The sequence below is a fragment of the Genypterus blacodes genome, unplaced genomic scaffold (genome assembly GCF_046128005.1).
Source record: "Genypterus blacodes isolate CSIRO-AG114 ecotype Tasmania unplaced genomic scaffold, CSIRO-AGI_Gbla_v1 ptg000045l_1, whole genome shotgun sequence".
Taxonomy (NCBI): domain Eukaryota; kingdom Metazoa; phylum Chordata; class Actinopteri; order Ophidiiformes; family Ophidiidae; genus Genypterus; species Genypterus blacodes.
In genome coordinates, this window is record NW_027466858.1 from 2,127,424 (window position 1) to 2,142,876 (window position 15,453).

The 15,453-nt window shown below is 44.4% G+C and overlaps 4 protein-coding genes across 5 annotated transcripts; 2 read left to right on the forward strand and 2 right to left on the reverse strand.

Annotated features, from left to right (window-relative positions):
* Positions 1-2,227: 2,227 nt before the first annotated feature.
* On the forward strand, positions 2,228-3,536 carry sprb (sepiapterin reductase b). Its single transcript, XM_076149543.1, has 4 exons — positions 2,228-2,326; positions 2,437-2,665; positions 2,960-3,250; positions 3,379-3,536. Exons 1-4 carry the CDS (start codon positions 2,228-2,230, stop codon positions 3,534-3,536), a joined length of 777 nt encoding a protein of 258 aa, XP_076005658.1.
* A 1,046-nt stretch (positions 3,537-4,582) lies between these two features.
* Positions 4,583-9,460, forward strand: smyd1b (SET and MYND domain containing 1b). 2 transcript variants are annotated; one of them, XM_076149459.1, is made up of 10 exons: positions 4,583-4,704; positions 5,368-5,544; positions 6,030-6,243; positions 6,465-6,595; positions 6,778-6,816; positions 7,474-7,669; positions 8,360-8,452; positions 8,537-8,700; positions 8,877-9,045; positions 9,172-9,460. In XM_076149459.1, the coding sequence occupies exons 1-10, from the start codon at positions 4,583-4,585 to the stop codon at positions 9,334-9,336; spliced, it is 1,470 nt and encodes a 489-aa protein (XP_076005574.1). In that variant the 3' UTR covers positions 9,337-9,460. The 2 variants fall into 2 exon arrangements, with proteins under 2 accessions (XP_076005574.1, XP_076005573.1); XM_076149458.1 differs by lacking the exon at positions 6,778-6,816.
* Positions 9,461-10,636: 1,176 nt separating this feature from the next.
* On the reverse strand, positions 10,637-11,669 carry LOC143000208 (fatty acid-binding protein, liver-type-like). Its single transcript, XM_076149460.1, has 4 exons — positions 11,458-11,669; positions 11,030-11,202; positions 10,815-10,907; positions 10,637-10,731 (listed from the first exon to the last, which is right to left on the reverse strand). The coding sequence occupies exons 1-4, from the start codon at positions 11,522-11,524 to the stop codon at positions 10,681-10,683; spliced, it is 384 nt and encodes a 127-aa protein (XP_076005575.1). The 5' UTR covers positions 11,525-11,669; the 3' UTR covers positions 10,637-10,680.
* Positions 11,670-13,327: 1,658 nt separating this feature from the next.
* oxt (oxytocin) lies at positions 13,328-14,586 on the reverse strand. The gene is made up of 3 exons (XM_076149461.1): positions 14,467-14,586; positions 14,006-14,210; positions 13,328-13,531 (listed from the first exon to the last, which is right to left on the reverse strand). The coding sequence occupies exons 1-3, from the start codon at positions 14,584-14,586 to the stop codon at positions 13,386-13,388; spliced, it is 471 nt and encodes a 156-aa protein (XP_076005576.1). The 3' UTR covers positions 13,328-13,385.
* Positions 14,587-15,453: the final 867 nt, after the last annotated feature.

Below are 15,453 nucleotides of genomic sequence, written 5' to 3' on the forward strand. Positions count from 1 at the left end.
ATCCGCATCAAGCCCCGATTCGCCTGCGCTCCCAAACAATCCACGTCTAGGAGGCCGGGCGGCGGAAAAAACAAACGCACCGTTCCCTCGCTGGGAGACAAAAAAAAAAAATAACCCAAACTGAAACGCACAGCGTCATTGACATTGACGACGTATCATGCAGTAGCTTTGATTTACCGATTGTAGCATCCTGGCGGTCCATCATCAAAGGCTACTCACTATTTTGCAGCTCGTAAGATGGCAGCCTCGGCGAGCGGCGTCGCGGGCGGCGGGCAGCCTCCGTCCCGCTCGGCTGGCTCCGTGCGGTTCCGCAATGCTCCCACGGCTCGGTATGATCACGGATGCTGTCTTCGACCGCTGTCAGCGTCGGATGCTGATGATGGAGTCGGTCGGTGGATACGCGCATCAGCTGAGAGACACACACCCACCTCTGGCCCCGCCCCTCCAGCTGCAGGAAACAAACGCCCCCTTTTGGCTTTGATCCAGACGCACCTAAGCGTAGAGGCACATGCAGGGTACTGATTTATGGACTGGCTAAGTGACTGTCTCCTTTTATTCATGTTTTACACTCAGATTTAATGATCCTGCTATTGTTCTGGTTTTTAGAACATTTCTCCTGTTTATTGTCTGAAGTCTATCTGGCAACCCAGGATCTCCCCCTGTGTGCTTCACCCATAAATCAGGCCAGCTGTGACAAAGTCTGTCTCACCCTTAAACAAAACAAAACAAAGGCAGAGCTGATCCGTGTTGTCACCTTGGAGCTGGGTCACGTGCCAGGATAAGTGATGTAATGGGATATAAACCAAACACCCCTGATGAGTGTGTTTGTCATGCTTTAGTCCCAGACGTCACCTGTTGTTTACTTGAGGTCACATGAGTAACCCGAGGCGAGGGAAACACTGTGAGGCATTTAGGTATTTGGTGACTTGCACATCTTCAGCGCACATCAGATCTGTGTGTGTGTGTGTGTGTGTGTGTGTCCCCTCCAGTGTGCCCCCTCCAGGATGGGAGGGGAAACAAAGCTACAACACACACACACGGCTCACAGACTTTACATATACATAAACATTAGAGTAATATGTTTTATGTGTGCGACATGCTTGTTATGTTCATGTGCATCCAGTATAACATTCAGTCTATCATGCAGGGACACTACAGGATATACTACTGGAATAATGTATGATTAATATTGGTTGCATCCATTAAATAATAAATAACAAGTTAGGAATTTGAAGTCCAGTTTTCTTGACCTTATGACCTCAGTATTTCCAGTCTTCAGCTCTTTGTAAAGCATTACTCTATCATATAGTCACATCAATCCATGTATATAAGGTGATTTTTAGATTCTATGTCACTTTGGTACAGTCCCAAGATGTGCAACTATCACAACACAAGAAGTATTTACTGCACGTTCCACCTTTATCCTGTCATGTTTGCTTAAACGTCCAGAGGAGGGCAGCATTATCCAGGTGCTGGCAGACCAACAGAGTGGGACAACTTCAGCTGCAACCAGGCAACAAGAGGAGGAGAAAGACCCCAGACATCAGTTTCCCACCTGTACTCAGACGAGAGGGCAGACAGTCCAGAAGTCAGTAGGTTATGTAGACTGAGTTTGTATCTAAATGGCCACAATTTGGAGAAAACAAAGAACACAGTTTGGTGTTTTGGAGTCATGTGGTACTAATCGAGTGCCACAATGGAGTTTCTCTGTTCTCTCACTTAGGAAACACACATGTTAAGCTTTTGTAACACTCTTGTGCACATGTAAGTCTTTTATAAGAGTGTGCACAGATTCATGGATCATTAATGAAGGAAAAGCAGAGCTTACTCAACAAAGAAACAAACAACTCAGTCAGAGGAACAGGACAATGATTTGATGACGGTTATTTGATACACACATGAGTTCAGTCAGTTTACATCAAACAAAGGAAAGCGTGCAGCGGTAACTTCTCGCATATCTGAGAACAAATCCAAGCATTGTGGAATGTGTGGAATGCATTAGATCCACTTGATAGTTATACATAATAAAAGACAGCCAGCACACACATCCATGTCAGAGACTAAGACACACTCTGCTCTGGTGTCTTCTTGTCTTTCCTTTTCACATCCCTCTCACTAACTATCATCTTCTCATATCCGCATTTTTTCCAAAGTTTGTTTTCATTTCTTCTGTTTTTGCCTCCATCACCTACCTGAGGATTATTAGTGACCAGAAACGTTCTGCGACATGTCCAACATCGTCTCTGCAAAGTCCAAGATTCTTGGCCGATGTTTCTGCATCATCACTGGAGCCTCCAAAGGTTTAGGACGGGCACTGGCACACCAGGTAAGTGATCAAAACCTCTGTGAGGAAGGAGCAGAGGTAAGAGACGAAGAAACACTGCAAGAAAGAAACACAACAACAACTGAAAGACCCAATCCTTTGCGTTTGCCTAGGTGGCCCCCTCTCTGCAGCCTGGCTCGGCCCTGCTGCTGGTTGCTCGTTCTGGGGCTTTGCTCAAGGAGTTGAAGGAAGAAGTGCAGAGCAGCTCCTTGGCTCAGGGGCTGGCGGTTCGTTGCGTAGAAGCTGATCTGAGCACCAAAGCCGGCGTGGATGAGACGGTCAGGGTGGTGGAACAGGAAGCTGTGAATGATTTAGATCACATCCTTCTTTTCAACAACGCTGGTGAGAATCTAATAAGGATGTGTTCATCCGGGGTGAACAAAACTTTGGCTCCAAGGCAATTTGATTTTGAAAACAAAGAATCTCGAATCGTCTGGAAGAATTAAGGATTCATTCTTGTTTTTTTAATTATATTTTCATTATTTTTGATTATTTTTGACTTCATTGTTTCAGATTGATGCAGATGAAGAACGTTTACATCCCAAACTATGCTGAACACCCACTGTTTGTTTTGTCTTCCCCTCTCCCTCTCTCTCTCTCTCCCTCTCCCTCTCCCTCTCCCTCTCCCTCTCCCAGCCTCTTTGGGTGATGTTTCCCGGTCTGCTCAGAGTTTCATCAACCCAGATGAGGTGAATTCTTATCTGTTCCTCAACGTTAGTTCTGCCTTGGCACTGACAGCCGGAATCCTGCAAGCTTTCCCCAGGAGAGCCGGTCTGAGATGGACTGTGGTTAACCTCAGCTCCTCGTTTGCCCTGAAGGCCTCGGCCAACATGGTGCTGTACTGTGCTGGCAAAGCGGCCCGGGACATGATGTTCAGGGTGCTGGCAGAGGAAGAGCCAAGTGTCAGAGTCCTCAACTATGCTCCAGGTGCATGCAGCTTGACATACTGGCCAAGAATGTATTTATAGAATCAACTCTGCAATGGTGAAGCAATAGTTTGACAAAGAAAATGCCTGAGAAGTTGAACATTAAGCATTTTTCTAACATTCCTTCAGGTGCTATGGACACACAGATGCTACAGCAGCTTCGCAGGTGGACTGGAATCGTGCCGCGTCGCCTGCTCTCCTGTCAGGAGTCTGCAGCCAAACTGGTGAACTTGCTTCTGGACAATGAATTCTCCTCAGGAGTTCACCTGGACTACTTTGATATCTAAACAATGAATGTGTGAATAATAATTCGGCATGATAACCGTTTGAGAATAGAATGAAATAGAAGGAACTATGGTAAGTACAAGGAAAGCTGCAGATGAATAAATGTTCAAATAAATTTGTGTGTGTGTCTTTGTTGAGAGGTGGATTACATTTTATAAACGTTATTTTTAGGCCATAGACAATCACGCAGACAGTCTGTTCTGTGTTACCACTGGAATACCACTAGACAGCAGAGACAAAGCATTTAAACCCAAACGTTCCCTATGATCGGATTTGCATTGGCTTGCATGAAGAAATGTTTATCATTGTGAGATTTTGGCTTATTTCTAAAAAGCATTAAGGGCAAAAAATCGGGTTTACATAAGGTCATGGGACAAGAGAGAGAGGGAGAGAGAGGGAGAGAGGGAGAGGGAGAGAGAGAGAGAGAAAGAGAGAGAGAGAGAGAGAGAGAGAGAGAGAGAGCGAGAAAGCACTAGAACACAGTAGAGAGACACAGACTGCTCAAAGTCTCGCAGCTGTCCAGCATCACCACACAGCTGACAGACAGGTCCAACTGAGGGACAAAAATAACCTTGGGGGACTGGGACCCTACCACTGCATGACGGGGGAGGGGGGGGATTACCTCTACAAGAAAACAGAGGTCACCAGAAGTTTTACTACGAAAGCTGAACCAGAAAGGTGACCGGCTGGGTGAGAGACTCGCTTTATAGTGGAGTTTCTCTCAGGATGATGATGTCATGATGGCTGCAGAATCGAGATGTTTGAACTCTTGCTGAAATAAAGAGACGCGTCACGACCGACCCATTTTGTGTTTCCACTGGTTCAGGTCGAGAGGTGGACGGCTATTTTAGTACCTTGGCTGTGGAATGTGCAGTTGTCATTCTTGGAGAACACAGAGAGTACAGATTGGTGTAGGACTTCCTCCGTTACCCAGAAGTACCCAGCTCCTGTATTTAGCCTCACGCCGTCACTCAGAGAACCTTCTCTCAGTCTCTCGGCTCCCTGTTTGCTCGCCAGCGGCTCTGTCTGTGGAACCAGCGCAGATATCATGGAGGCTGTGGAAGTGTTCAACTCGCCCGGAAAGGGAAGAGGCCTGAAGGCCACCAAGGAGCTGTGGGCTGGAGATGTTATATTCTCTGAGCCCAGTGTCTCTTCTGTGGTGTTTGACAGGTACAGTGCCAATGGAAGTCGTCTATGTGTGTGTGTGTGTGATGTGTGAAGGCTGAGGTTGTTCAAATATGTTCAAATACTGGGGGATTTTAGAAGGTGGACTGTATTTGATCCACTTTTACTCTGAAATGACAGCGTATAGACGAACTTCTCCCTCTTACATGAGAAGGTTACAGAGTCTGAGTGTACTGAGGGCTGTAACTGTAACGACAATATTTAATGAATCTGATCAAAGAACAAGGGGAAAGCAAACAGTGCTCAATTTTTAACAACAAAAGTCTTCCCCACGTTGGAGCGGGGATTGAGTCAAACAGATGATTGACTCCAGACTGCCCTGATCAGTGGCATATATGGTTTTATTCTGTAATGTTCTCATTTCCTCTGACACCTATGGAAACCTTTAAGTCATCAGGCAAGGTGCTGAAAATCACCTTAATGGTTTAAAGGTTGTAAATGAGTGAGATGTGACCGCTCATTCTTTACTCTCTTTACCTCAGACCTTTAGCTTTCACCGCATTCTGAAAGGCTTCTGTCCAACCTTTTGTTTTTTTAGTATGTTAATATGAACATCTACATGCTTAGTGGCATTAACAGCTGCTCTCTCTCTCCCTCTCCCTCTCTTTCTCCCCCTCTCTCTCTCTCTGGTGGCGTGTGTTTCTGTAGCATGGCCGAGCGTATTTGCCACAGCTGTTTCCGCAGACAGGACAAGCTCCAGAGGTGTGGTCAGTGCAAATTTGCCCACTATTGTGATCGTACCTGCCAGCGTGCCGGCTGGGCAGAACATAAAGAAGAATGTGGTGCCATCAAGGCATATGGCAAAGCACCTAGTGAGAACATCCGGTAAGCAAAAGCTGAAGGAAACACTGAGGGCTGGGAAAGGAAAGGTCCATCTGTAGAATCACACGCGAAAAAAGTCAAAATCAAAATCGACTTTGTCTGCTTGGTCATGGTAATTGACAGATTCCCTTTTCAAGGATTCATGAAGTCAGTAAAATGTACAAATAATGTTCCAATTCAAATTCACCAACATAAATCAAAAATTATAACAAATCGTAGTAGAAAAGTAGTAAATATTTAGTTTTCCTGCTTGTGAATGACTTTATGATTCACTTTCTTTCATATTAGTTGATTAATCGATGACACACCACCAATGTGTCTCAGCAGCAGACAGACTTTTATCGTATGTCAGCAGGTCGTTACCTAAACAAGAGCAGAACAAACGTGCAGGAGTCAAACAGACACAATAAATCCTGTCTCCCTCGGGCTAAACTATTTTAAATCTGTTTTCACTCAGTCACATGCCTCCTCTTTGTTGTTGTGCTCAGCCTGGTGGCCCGCATCATGTGGTGCATGGACAAGAAGGGGGGCTTGACCTCAGACATGCAGCTGACCACGCTGGACGAGCTGGAGGATCACATCTCTGACATGAATGAGGAAGAGATGCAGGAGTTCAAAGTGGATGTCCACAACATCCTGGACTACTGGCCCAATAAATGCAAGCAGCACACACTCGATGAAATCACACATCTGTTCGGAGTGGTGCGTTCCGTGTGTCTGTGTGTCCTCTCTTATTGTCTTATTGTCTAGATTGATGTAGCAAAGCAAACTGCACGTTGTTGCAACTCAAAGTTAACTTATCGGATCATCAATCAAGTCTTTCCTCTCAAAATATAACGATTAATTTTAATCTGTACTGCAAATCAGACCTGTAGTGTGATCAGCGAGCATTAAGTCTGAGATCAATCCTCTCCTCCTCCCAGATCAACTGCAACGGCTTCACTGTGAGCGACCAGCGGGGCCTTCAGGCTGTGGGAGTGGGTCTGTTCCCAAACCTGTGTCTAGTGAACCATGACTGCTGGCCCAACTGCACCGTCATCCTCAATCACGGCAAGTACGTAATGCAAAGATTACACAGTGACGTCGTTTATTTGTGCTCACATTAAGCTGTAACTTTGATCCAAGAGACAACTTGTGTCAGAAAAAATGTAGAGTATGTGTGTGTTGTTTGCTGTACTTTGTTGTGTGTTTGTCGGAGAGAAAATTGGTGTAAACTGCTTCCTGTTTGCCTTTCAGTCAATCGGCTGTGAATACTATGTTTCATTCTCAAGCGAGGTGTGTTAAGCGCCAAAGTGTCCCTCTGAAACGCTGCTCACGCCGTAACCATCAGCACACGGAGCTTCTTCATCCCCTTTTCCTCACAAATCCAACTCAATCAGCAGTGTGGTAGTGCTATGGGTCAGCCTAACACACCACTCTAATGCTCTAACTTCATTTTAGAGCTCATTTTAACCACACACACACTCCTAAAAGCCTTTTTCTCCTTTTGTCCACGTGTGTTTACCTCACTGTGTGTCTGTCCCTGCACATACAAACGAGCTGTGTGGTGGTAGGCGTGTCATAGAGGTAACAGCTTGGCCCAATCTCCCTCTATTCACGTCAGGTGCATAATTTACATTATTTGAGTTAATATCAGCAATTATTCCACATTCAAGCCTAAATTGGTGTAAAGTGTTAGCTAGTTTTTACTGCGTTGACATAAATGGAACAAAAGTTGGTTAAATGTAAATATAACTATAATATAGCGCTATACTACAACTATACGATATAGAATAATTCTGGTATTTTGCTCAAATAATAAAAAGATAAAACAGTAAATGCCATTAATATGAATGCATGCTTGTTTATGTTTTCACTCCTGAACTGAAAGCACAGCAGGGCTTCACCTTGCAGACTAAACAGAAGTATTAACCGAGTGCTGCCTCTCCTTAGGATTGAGATGCGCTCGCTGGGAAAGATCGCAGAGGGAGAGGAGCTCACCGTCTCCTACGTGGACTTTCTGAACTTGTCCGAGCACAGACAGAGGCTGCTGAAAACACAATACTTCTTCGACTGCACGTGTGAACACTGCACCAAGCACCTCAAAGATGACCTGAAGGTCGGGGGAAAGGAGGTGGACGGAGTGATGGTTGGTATCTTTCTTTTCTACGTGGAGAATATGTGAGAGAGAGAGAGAGAGAGAGAGAGAGAGAGAGAGAGAGAGAGAGAGAGAGAGATCCTGTTACCCTGTAGCACTGACATGGCTGATAAGGACAGACAGGAAGCAGGAGGAGAGCAACAGGAACTATTTTAAGCAAAGATAACGCCCAGTGTATTCAGCTTCTATATGTTGTGTCTCTGTGTGCATTCATGGCTTTATGTGAGAGAAACAGAAAGAGATCAGGAAGATAACAGAAATAAACAATGACTGTAGGCAGGAATCTTGATCTTGACTGACAGGTGAGACGTGTCACACCACGAGGAGTTCAGCATTGTAGCAAAGTCAGGGATGACGTCCTGAATTCATCCTGGTCATTTAACGCAATGTGATACAGTTAAAGCAACGATGGCCAATGTGTGTGTGCCAGGGATATAAATAGCACGTGTTAAAAGTTGTCAGCATGTGTGGGAACATCCAACCATGACAGAGTCCAACATGGAACATCAAAAGGATCAGATGTTTGAACAAGGTGAACTGTTAAAGCTTAGACTTAAAGCTGCACAAACGACTGCAAGGTGCAATGTTTTCACGGCGAGTTCAGAATCATTGCATCATTATTTTGCTATGTGACTGAGTACATCCTGATCAGGGACCCTCTGTATCATCTTTACCTTTTAGCCTCCAGCTGAGCAGGTGAAGGAGGCGACAGATCATTGCTATGAAATGCTGGAGAAAATGGACAACGCTCGCATGAAGGGCGACTACCATGAGGTGAAAAACTACTAAATAAAATTTGCTCTAGAAACCTCGACAAAGATTGAATGTCCATTGATTCCTTTTGTTGTTTTCCATCAGGTGGTGGAGATCTGCAAGAAGTGCATCGAAAAAACAGAGCCGATTTTAGCCGACACTCACATTTACCTGCTGAGGATGTGGAGCACGTTAAGTGAGGTCCAAGCTTACCTGCAATACTTTAACGACGCCGCAGATTCCGCCCGGAAAATGGTGGAGGGATACATGTGAGTACAGAATCTGGCACAACCAAGGGGCAACTTTAACACTCGTTGCACTGAAAACACAAGAAAACTCCTTTAGGGGATCTATTGCGACACACACACCTGAACACAAGAATACACATATGACAAAGCTACATCTACTATATTGAGCTAAATGGTCTAAAATCTTGATGCCGCAGGAAACTGTATCACCCGAACAACGCGGCTCTGGGTATGGCTGCCATGCGGGCGGGAGTGACCCACTGGCAGGCGGGACTCATCGAGGTCGGCCACGCCATGATCTGCAGGGCCTACGGCATTCTCATGGTCACACATGGTGCAACACATCCCATCACCAAGGACCTGGAGGTAAACAACACTCAAGTGCACAAACTGAATCAGAATGAGTAAATATACCCGTCAGGTTCCATGGTAAAACTTGGATTTGAACATTTATCAAGTCTTCAGAGTAATATTCCTCTGCTCTCTCTGCAGGCGATGCGCGTGCAAACAGAGATGGAGCTGAAGATGTTCAAGCAGAACGAGTACGTTTACCACAGCATGAGAGACGCTGCTCTGAAGAACAGACCCATGACCATGATGCACGCGCCCGCGTCTATGGAGGACGGGATCAAGAATCTCTTCCATCGGAGGAAATGATGGATTCAGAATGCCGCCCTCCTGTTTCCATTCACTCCCTGTGTATTAGCTGGGACGTCTCCACACACGCTCACACGGTCCTTTTCCGGTGAGCTCGCTTTTGTAGGTTAAACTTTTCATTAAACAGCTGTCACATCAAACTGGTGCACCTCCTTTCAGAGCTCAAACAGACTAACCTTCCTGTTATCACTCTGTTTTAATACTCAGCATTCTCTTATTATGCATTCAGAGGAAAGTGAATTGTGTTACGAATGTACAAGAGCATTGTTTATGTTATAATTTGCATTGCATTGCATCAGGAAGTGCCTCCTTGTTGCCTGGTTACACACAATCCAGCCTATAATCTAAGTATATTAGGCCTGTTTGAGTGATTTTCCTAATACTGATAATAATACTTGACCAAGGGGAATAAAAGTGTGTGAGCCACTGAATACAGAGTGTGGTTCTGTTCCACCCTTCAGCTCAGGAGTAGAGACCACACCTTCAGCTCAATGAGGCCCACGTAGTATGTTAAAAATAGCATCATGGGGGAGGGAGAGGGGGGGTCAGGGTGGACATTGCACAGGCTTGGATGTCTGGATCAGACAGGTGAGAGGATGTTGAGTTCAGGCGGTTATTGGCCGACGTATAATTCATACGGCAGAGGTTATGATGTCATTTTGAAAGCAATGATTAATGGAGCCATGCTGGTTCAGTTGGTCATCATCTATTAAGTGGTTTGCGCTCAGAGGAGCTGCCTTCATCTCATCTGTACACCAGCATCAGGCTGAGGTTGGTATTGGAGGTGAACCTTTGGCCATTCAAGCTGAACTAAAGCAAAGGCCAGAGACTCTTTCTCAACACCAGGGGGCATCAAAACACTGTCTTACTGTCTGAGCTACAGCAAAGCCAGAATATACACAAATACTTCCAACAAACAAACTGTCCACTGCAAAGATCATTAGATTTAAGCCCTCAAACCAACAGATCTCCATTCAGCAAGATCGTTTTCTACATGCAAGTTTGTTCTTCTCACATCTATATGGCTGAAGTCACATGGCATCCCGTCACATCCTGCTGACATTTAAAGTGGTGATTGTGCAGTCACCATAGCTGAATTGGCAACATTTAAAGTACATCACATTGCTTTTAGAGTACCACACGTTTGTCCATTACACGCTCATTGCTAATCTAATCTTCATCTTCTATTTGGTATAAAGGCAGTTTAACCACAGGTACCTGTGCAGTGGGTCGACTTTAATCATTCCACCTTAACTGCAGAAGGTTTGATTTGATTTGTTTTGAAATAAAATTCAGGCAGTTTGGTCTTTATCACTTTTATTATCACAAGTTTATGTTAAACATTTACATCCGTTTGCTTGTCCTCTTGTACACAATGCTTCCCAGAGTCATGGTCTGAAAGAAGAGAATAGAGTTTTAGACAGGTCAGTCATTAGGTTTGGTTCAGCCTGCTCATCTTTGTTTGTTTGCTTACTCACATTGACAATTGTGTTTGCATCCACGATTTCTGTGACCGATTCAATCCCCTTCAGGGAAACCTTCAGTTTGTTGCCGTCACGCGTTACCACAGCCTTCAAGAAGCAAGAAACCAAGACAACAAGTCAACACTCCGCCACTGTTCCAGGCCGGTAAATGGTTACATAGTTGTGTTCTGCACCCAGTTAACCCAAACTTCATGTCCACACTGTCTCACCTTGACCTTCTCTCCAGTCACGGTCTCCAGCTCTGCCTCCTGTCCAATGACAAACTGGTTAACCATGACCTTTGATCCTGTCGTGACCGTCACTTTGAAGTTGTTGCCATTCTCCTCAATCTCAGAGAGGCTCTTGATGTCTTTGCCTTTCTGGATGAGCTCGTCAGGCAGACCTAGGATAGAAGATGGATCAATGAATTCTCCTTTTAAATGAATGTTACAGATTTCTAGCTTGCTCACAATTTTCTGACAGAGGTAGAACCAGTGACACTTCTGATCAAGCTTTCAAAACTGTTTCATTCTGCTACATCTCAGTAAAGTACAATTTCATCTGCAGTGTGGATCAAAACCATTTGGCAGACATGACAGCTCATTCTAGCCATTTAGTGAACTTCAGGAAATAGAAGAAAGACTTAGCAAAGTCTTACCGATGGCCTTCATGAAAGGCTCAAAGTTCTCCTGAGACTCCAGCTGGTATTTTCCAGAGAAAGACATGATGGCAGACAGCAGAGGTGGCGTGAGTGCAGCTTTCTGCCTCTTAAATACTCTGGCTGATACTAAACTACAATCATTAACCAACAGGTGTCTCCAATTAATCCAGCACCAGCCCCTTCTTCCACCCGAGCTCAAAGTGGAGCCACACAGATAAGATGGATCAACCGCTCTGTGCTCATAGAGATAAAAGAGGCACAAAGAGACGAGAACAGTTAGGTGACCTTTGACCCAAAAGGAAGAGAAATCTTTAAGTGCGACAGCATTTGCTCTCATCAATGGGGAAGTCTGGTGCGTGTGTGTGTGTGTAAAGAAAAGCATTGAATCATCTGCACAGTCTGTCAAACGAAGTCAGAGAAACATATGATGAGTTTGCATGTAGCAGTAAAGTGCTGAGTGTGCAGAACTGGAACGCTTCACTCTGTTTGTTCCCTTCAAACATTTGGTTTGGCCCCATGACTTCGATTCCTTCTTTGCTTGTCCTCTTTTCCTCTGCTCGTTCTGTCATTTATGTAAGGTACAATGTTCTACTCAATAACAAGTTCACCTCACGCATACGAGGGTTTATCAAAATATCAGACTAAGAAAATGAATATAGGTGACAAAAAGTAAGAATCAAATGAAAGCTGAAGTTGAATATAATGAAGTGGTGAGACACTTTGTGCTTATTAGATTAGATTAGATTAGATTAGATTAGATTCAACTTTATTGTCAGTGAGCAAGTACAGGTACAAGCCAATAAAATGCAGTAGCATCCAACAAGAAAGTGCAAAAGTACACTATAATATATACAGAATACAGAATATATACAGAATAAACTATATACATTATATATACTATATATACTAACTATAAATATAAATTAATAAATATGTAAATAAATAGTGCAAGGAGTCTTAGTGCAAAACGGAAGTTATAAGGGTTTTACACACTAAGATAAGTATGTAGTAAGAATCGGAGGCAGGCAGAAGAGTAGAAACGCCTCCCTGTGAGGTGAACAACATCACCTGAGCTGCTGTCAGACAAGCACCTGAGGGTGAAGATAAGGTGAAAGGTAAATGTGTGACTATAGGTTAAAGGACAAGAACACAGCGTGACCTGCAGAGAATCAGATGCAATGTCATCGATCCATCAGTATCAGAATGACAAAATACTTTTTCTTGGCTTTTACCTGCAGAACTGATAACAGATTCATGGTTAATGTGTGTGGTTGCATCATGGAGGGAAGACCAAAGGTGGCCGCCGCTCCTGATACCAATCTTACTGTTGCAACCGCGATTCATTGCATCACTCGCTCACTTTGCCACGTTTTTTTTGGCTTGAAACCCAAATGTCATGTGAGGATCCTTTTGGTTCAAACCACCTGATTGTGAAAAGCTGAAGGTCTGAAAGATAAGAGAGAACTGTGGGCTTTGTGTGTGTGATGATAGAGAGGGCTTGATGTGTGTGTGTGATGATAGAGAGATATCAAGCTTCACACTGTGACCTGATAAGCTTTGTGCTGATGCAGCAGAAGCAGTCTGGTAAAGACCTTTGATTGTCTATAGTTCCATAAATTTCTCCAGTCAAGTATCCAGTCAAGTGGCTCATTTAAGACTCAATCAGACTTTATTTCAACATGCACATATCTGGATTATACACCTTTATCAGGACTCATCCTTATTTTTATACAGAAAAATAGATTAAGCAAGGCACTCTACACAGAGGTACTCTAGAGTGAGTGTGGTTGCCAAGGGGACAGAGCGAAAACCAAGTGAGGATAAACATAGAAATACAATCATGTGATCTAGAACTACAGGTCCCACTCTAGAGACGTCGTTTCCCATGAGACCTTGGTGTCCGCAGCAGCAGCAGCAGCAGCAGCTCATTGGTGAATTCGATGAGGAGAATTGTGGCTGGCCAAATGCAGCAGCCTGAGGATGATGTCGCCCGGGTCGCTGCCCTCGTACTGGCCGGCTTGGTCGTCACCTTCCTCCTCCACCACACAGGATTGGTCTGTGGTGCAGCTCTCTGAGTTTTGAGATAAAGAAATACAAGATGAGATCACTTTTAGCTTCCCATACACTTTGTCTTTTGCATTTAGAGTCAAGCAAACGCGATTTCACTACAAAATTACAGAAATAGAACTATATTGTACACAGCTTCTGCTTTCATCACAGGGCTGATATCTTATCTTGTGTCCTGGTCTGATAACACAGCATGTTTAATGACCTTGAGTCATATTCAGGAAGGTTTTCACAGCAGCAGTTATGATTAACAAACCCTAAAGTAATGAAACACTTGTAAAATGAATCAAGCATCTAATTCTTCCAGCAATAATACTATTTAGTGCACAAAATAATGTGACCAAATGTTTTTAAATACTCCTGACAACAGGTATGTTGAATACGGCAATACTTAAATATTACAGTCAGATGTAACAGTAATAGTTTGTCCCATCTAGCTCCATCCCAGCATGTATATGTAGATCTATAGAAGCCTGACCTGCATCACAGCAGAGTCCTGAAGCAGCACAGCGCCCCCCATCAGAGCCACAGGGTCTCCCTCCGGCCTGGCAGGGGGTGAGCAGGTAGTTCTCTTCCACACAGTGAGCTGCTTCAGGGGAGCCCAGCAGGCAGCCCAGGCTCTCACCACAGCAGATGCTGGGGCCAAAGCAGCGGCCCCTGTCCCCGGGGCCACAGGACATGCACTGGGACAAATCATAGAGGGTTATTGTTAGTGTTAGAATAAGACTTTGAAAGAAGCAGTGTATTGATCGCAGACTGGGACGTCCGCTTGAGAGTCAAATACAATTTCTAGAAGCAGATTTCAGTATGAGTGCTCCAGCTGCCTTGAATTATTACTGTGAGATATCAAGGACCTGGATTAAAGGAAACCCTCAGACCCTCAACCCTTACAGAAAGCCCAAAGAAATTGATAAATAAAACCTGCTCTTTGTAGCTTACCTTACGCTGAGGGGCGTCCATGATGGATCTCTTTCCACCGATAGGGCAGTTGGAGATGTAACATGCTGAACACACGGACAGCAGAAACAGAAGGCACACGGACACAGCTGCTCCAGTCATCTCTGAGGAGAGAAGAGAAGAAATGTTATTGTCTTGTGTTGTCATGTTTTGTTTCTCTCCTCTCTCTTTCTCTCTATCACAACCTTTGATGCGATTTGTATTAGCCTACACTGCTGACATCATCCTGTATATATGTACCCTATGACAGCATTGCAATTCCAATCTACCTGTATTCTACCTCAGGGTCTATGTATAAAGTTTAACAACAATAGTAGTGATAATACAACCTTCCTTCCTTCTCTCTCTCTCTCTCTCCTCTTTCCCCTCTTTCTATATAAAAAATGATCTCCAAAATATCGTACAACTGTATGCACAATGTCATGTACAATGTTTGCTTCAATAAAAACAAATTGCAAAAAAAAGAAGAAGAAATGAGCTTCAGAGAGACACAGGCTGAGGAAAGACCTAAACATACAAGATGGACCACTGCCGGCCACCAAATCTCGAGGCTACTCACCGGATGGTTCTCTGGTTGTTGTAGCGTAGAAGGCGAGGTTGTTTCAAAGGGCTTCAGGTGCTTGACCAGTTCTCTATTCTTACCCTGCCACTACCAGGTCTTATATAGTGTCAGGACTTCATTTGAGAGTGACAACGAAACCCAAAAGCCACTTAGAGATCCTTAATGAGCCTGTTTTAGATACTGTCACCTCCAGTGATGAAGCCCGGCCGGGTCAAAGGGCGGGGCAGATCAGGGGCTATCGAATGTAATTAGCGGCGGCCTTGCAGTCCGTGCCCACGCATACGACAGAGGACAGAGAGCCACAGAGGTGAAGGAGATAATGGAGATGATGGGAGAGAGACGGACAGAACTCTGCTCTCCTCATTTTCAAGAAAGGAGATTTGATTTTAAGCCTGTAGTTCTTCATC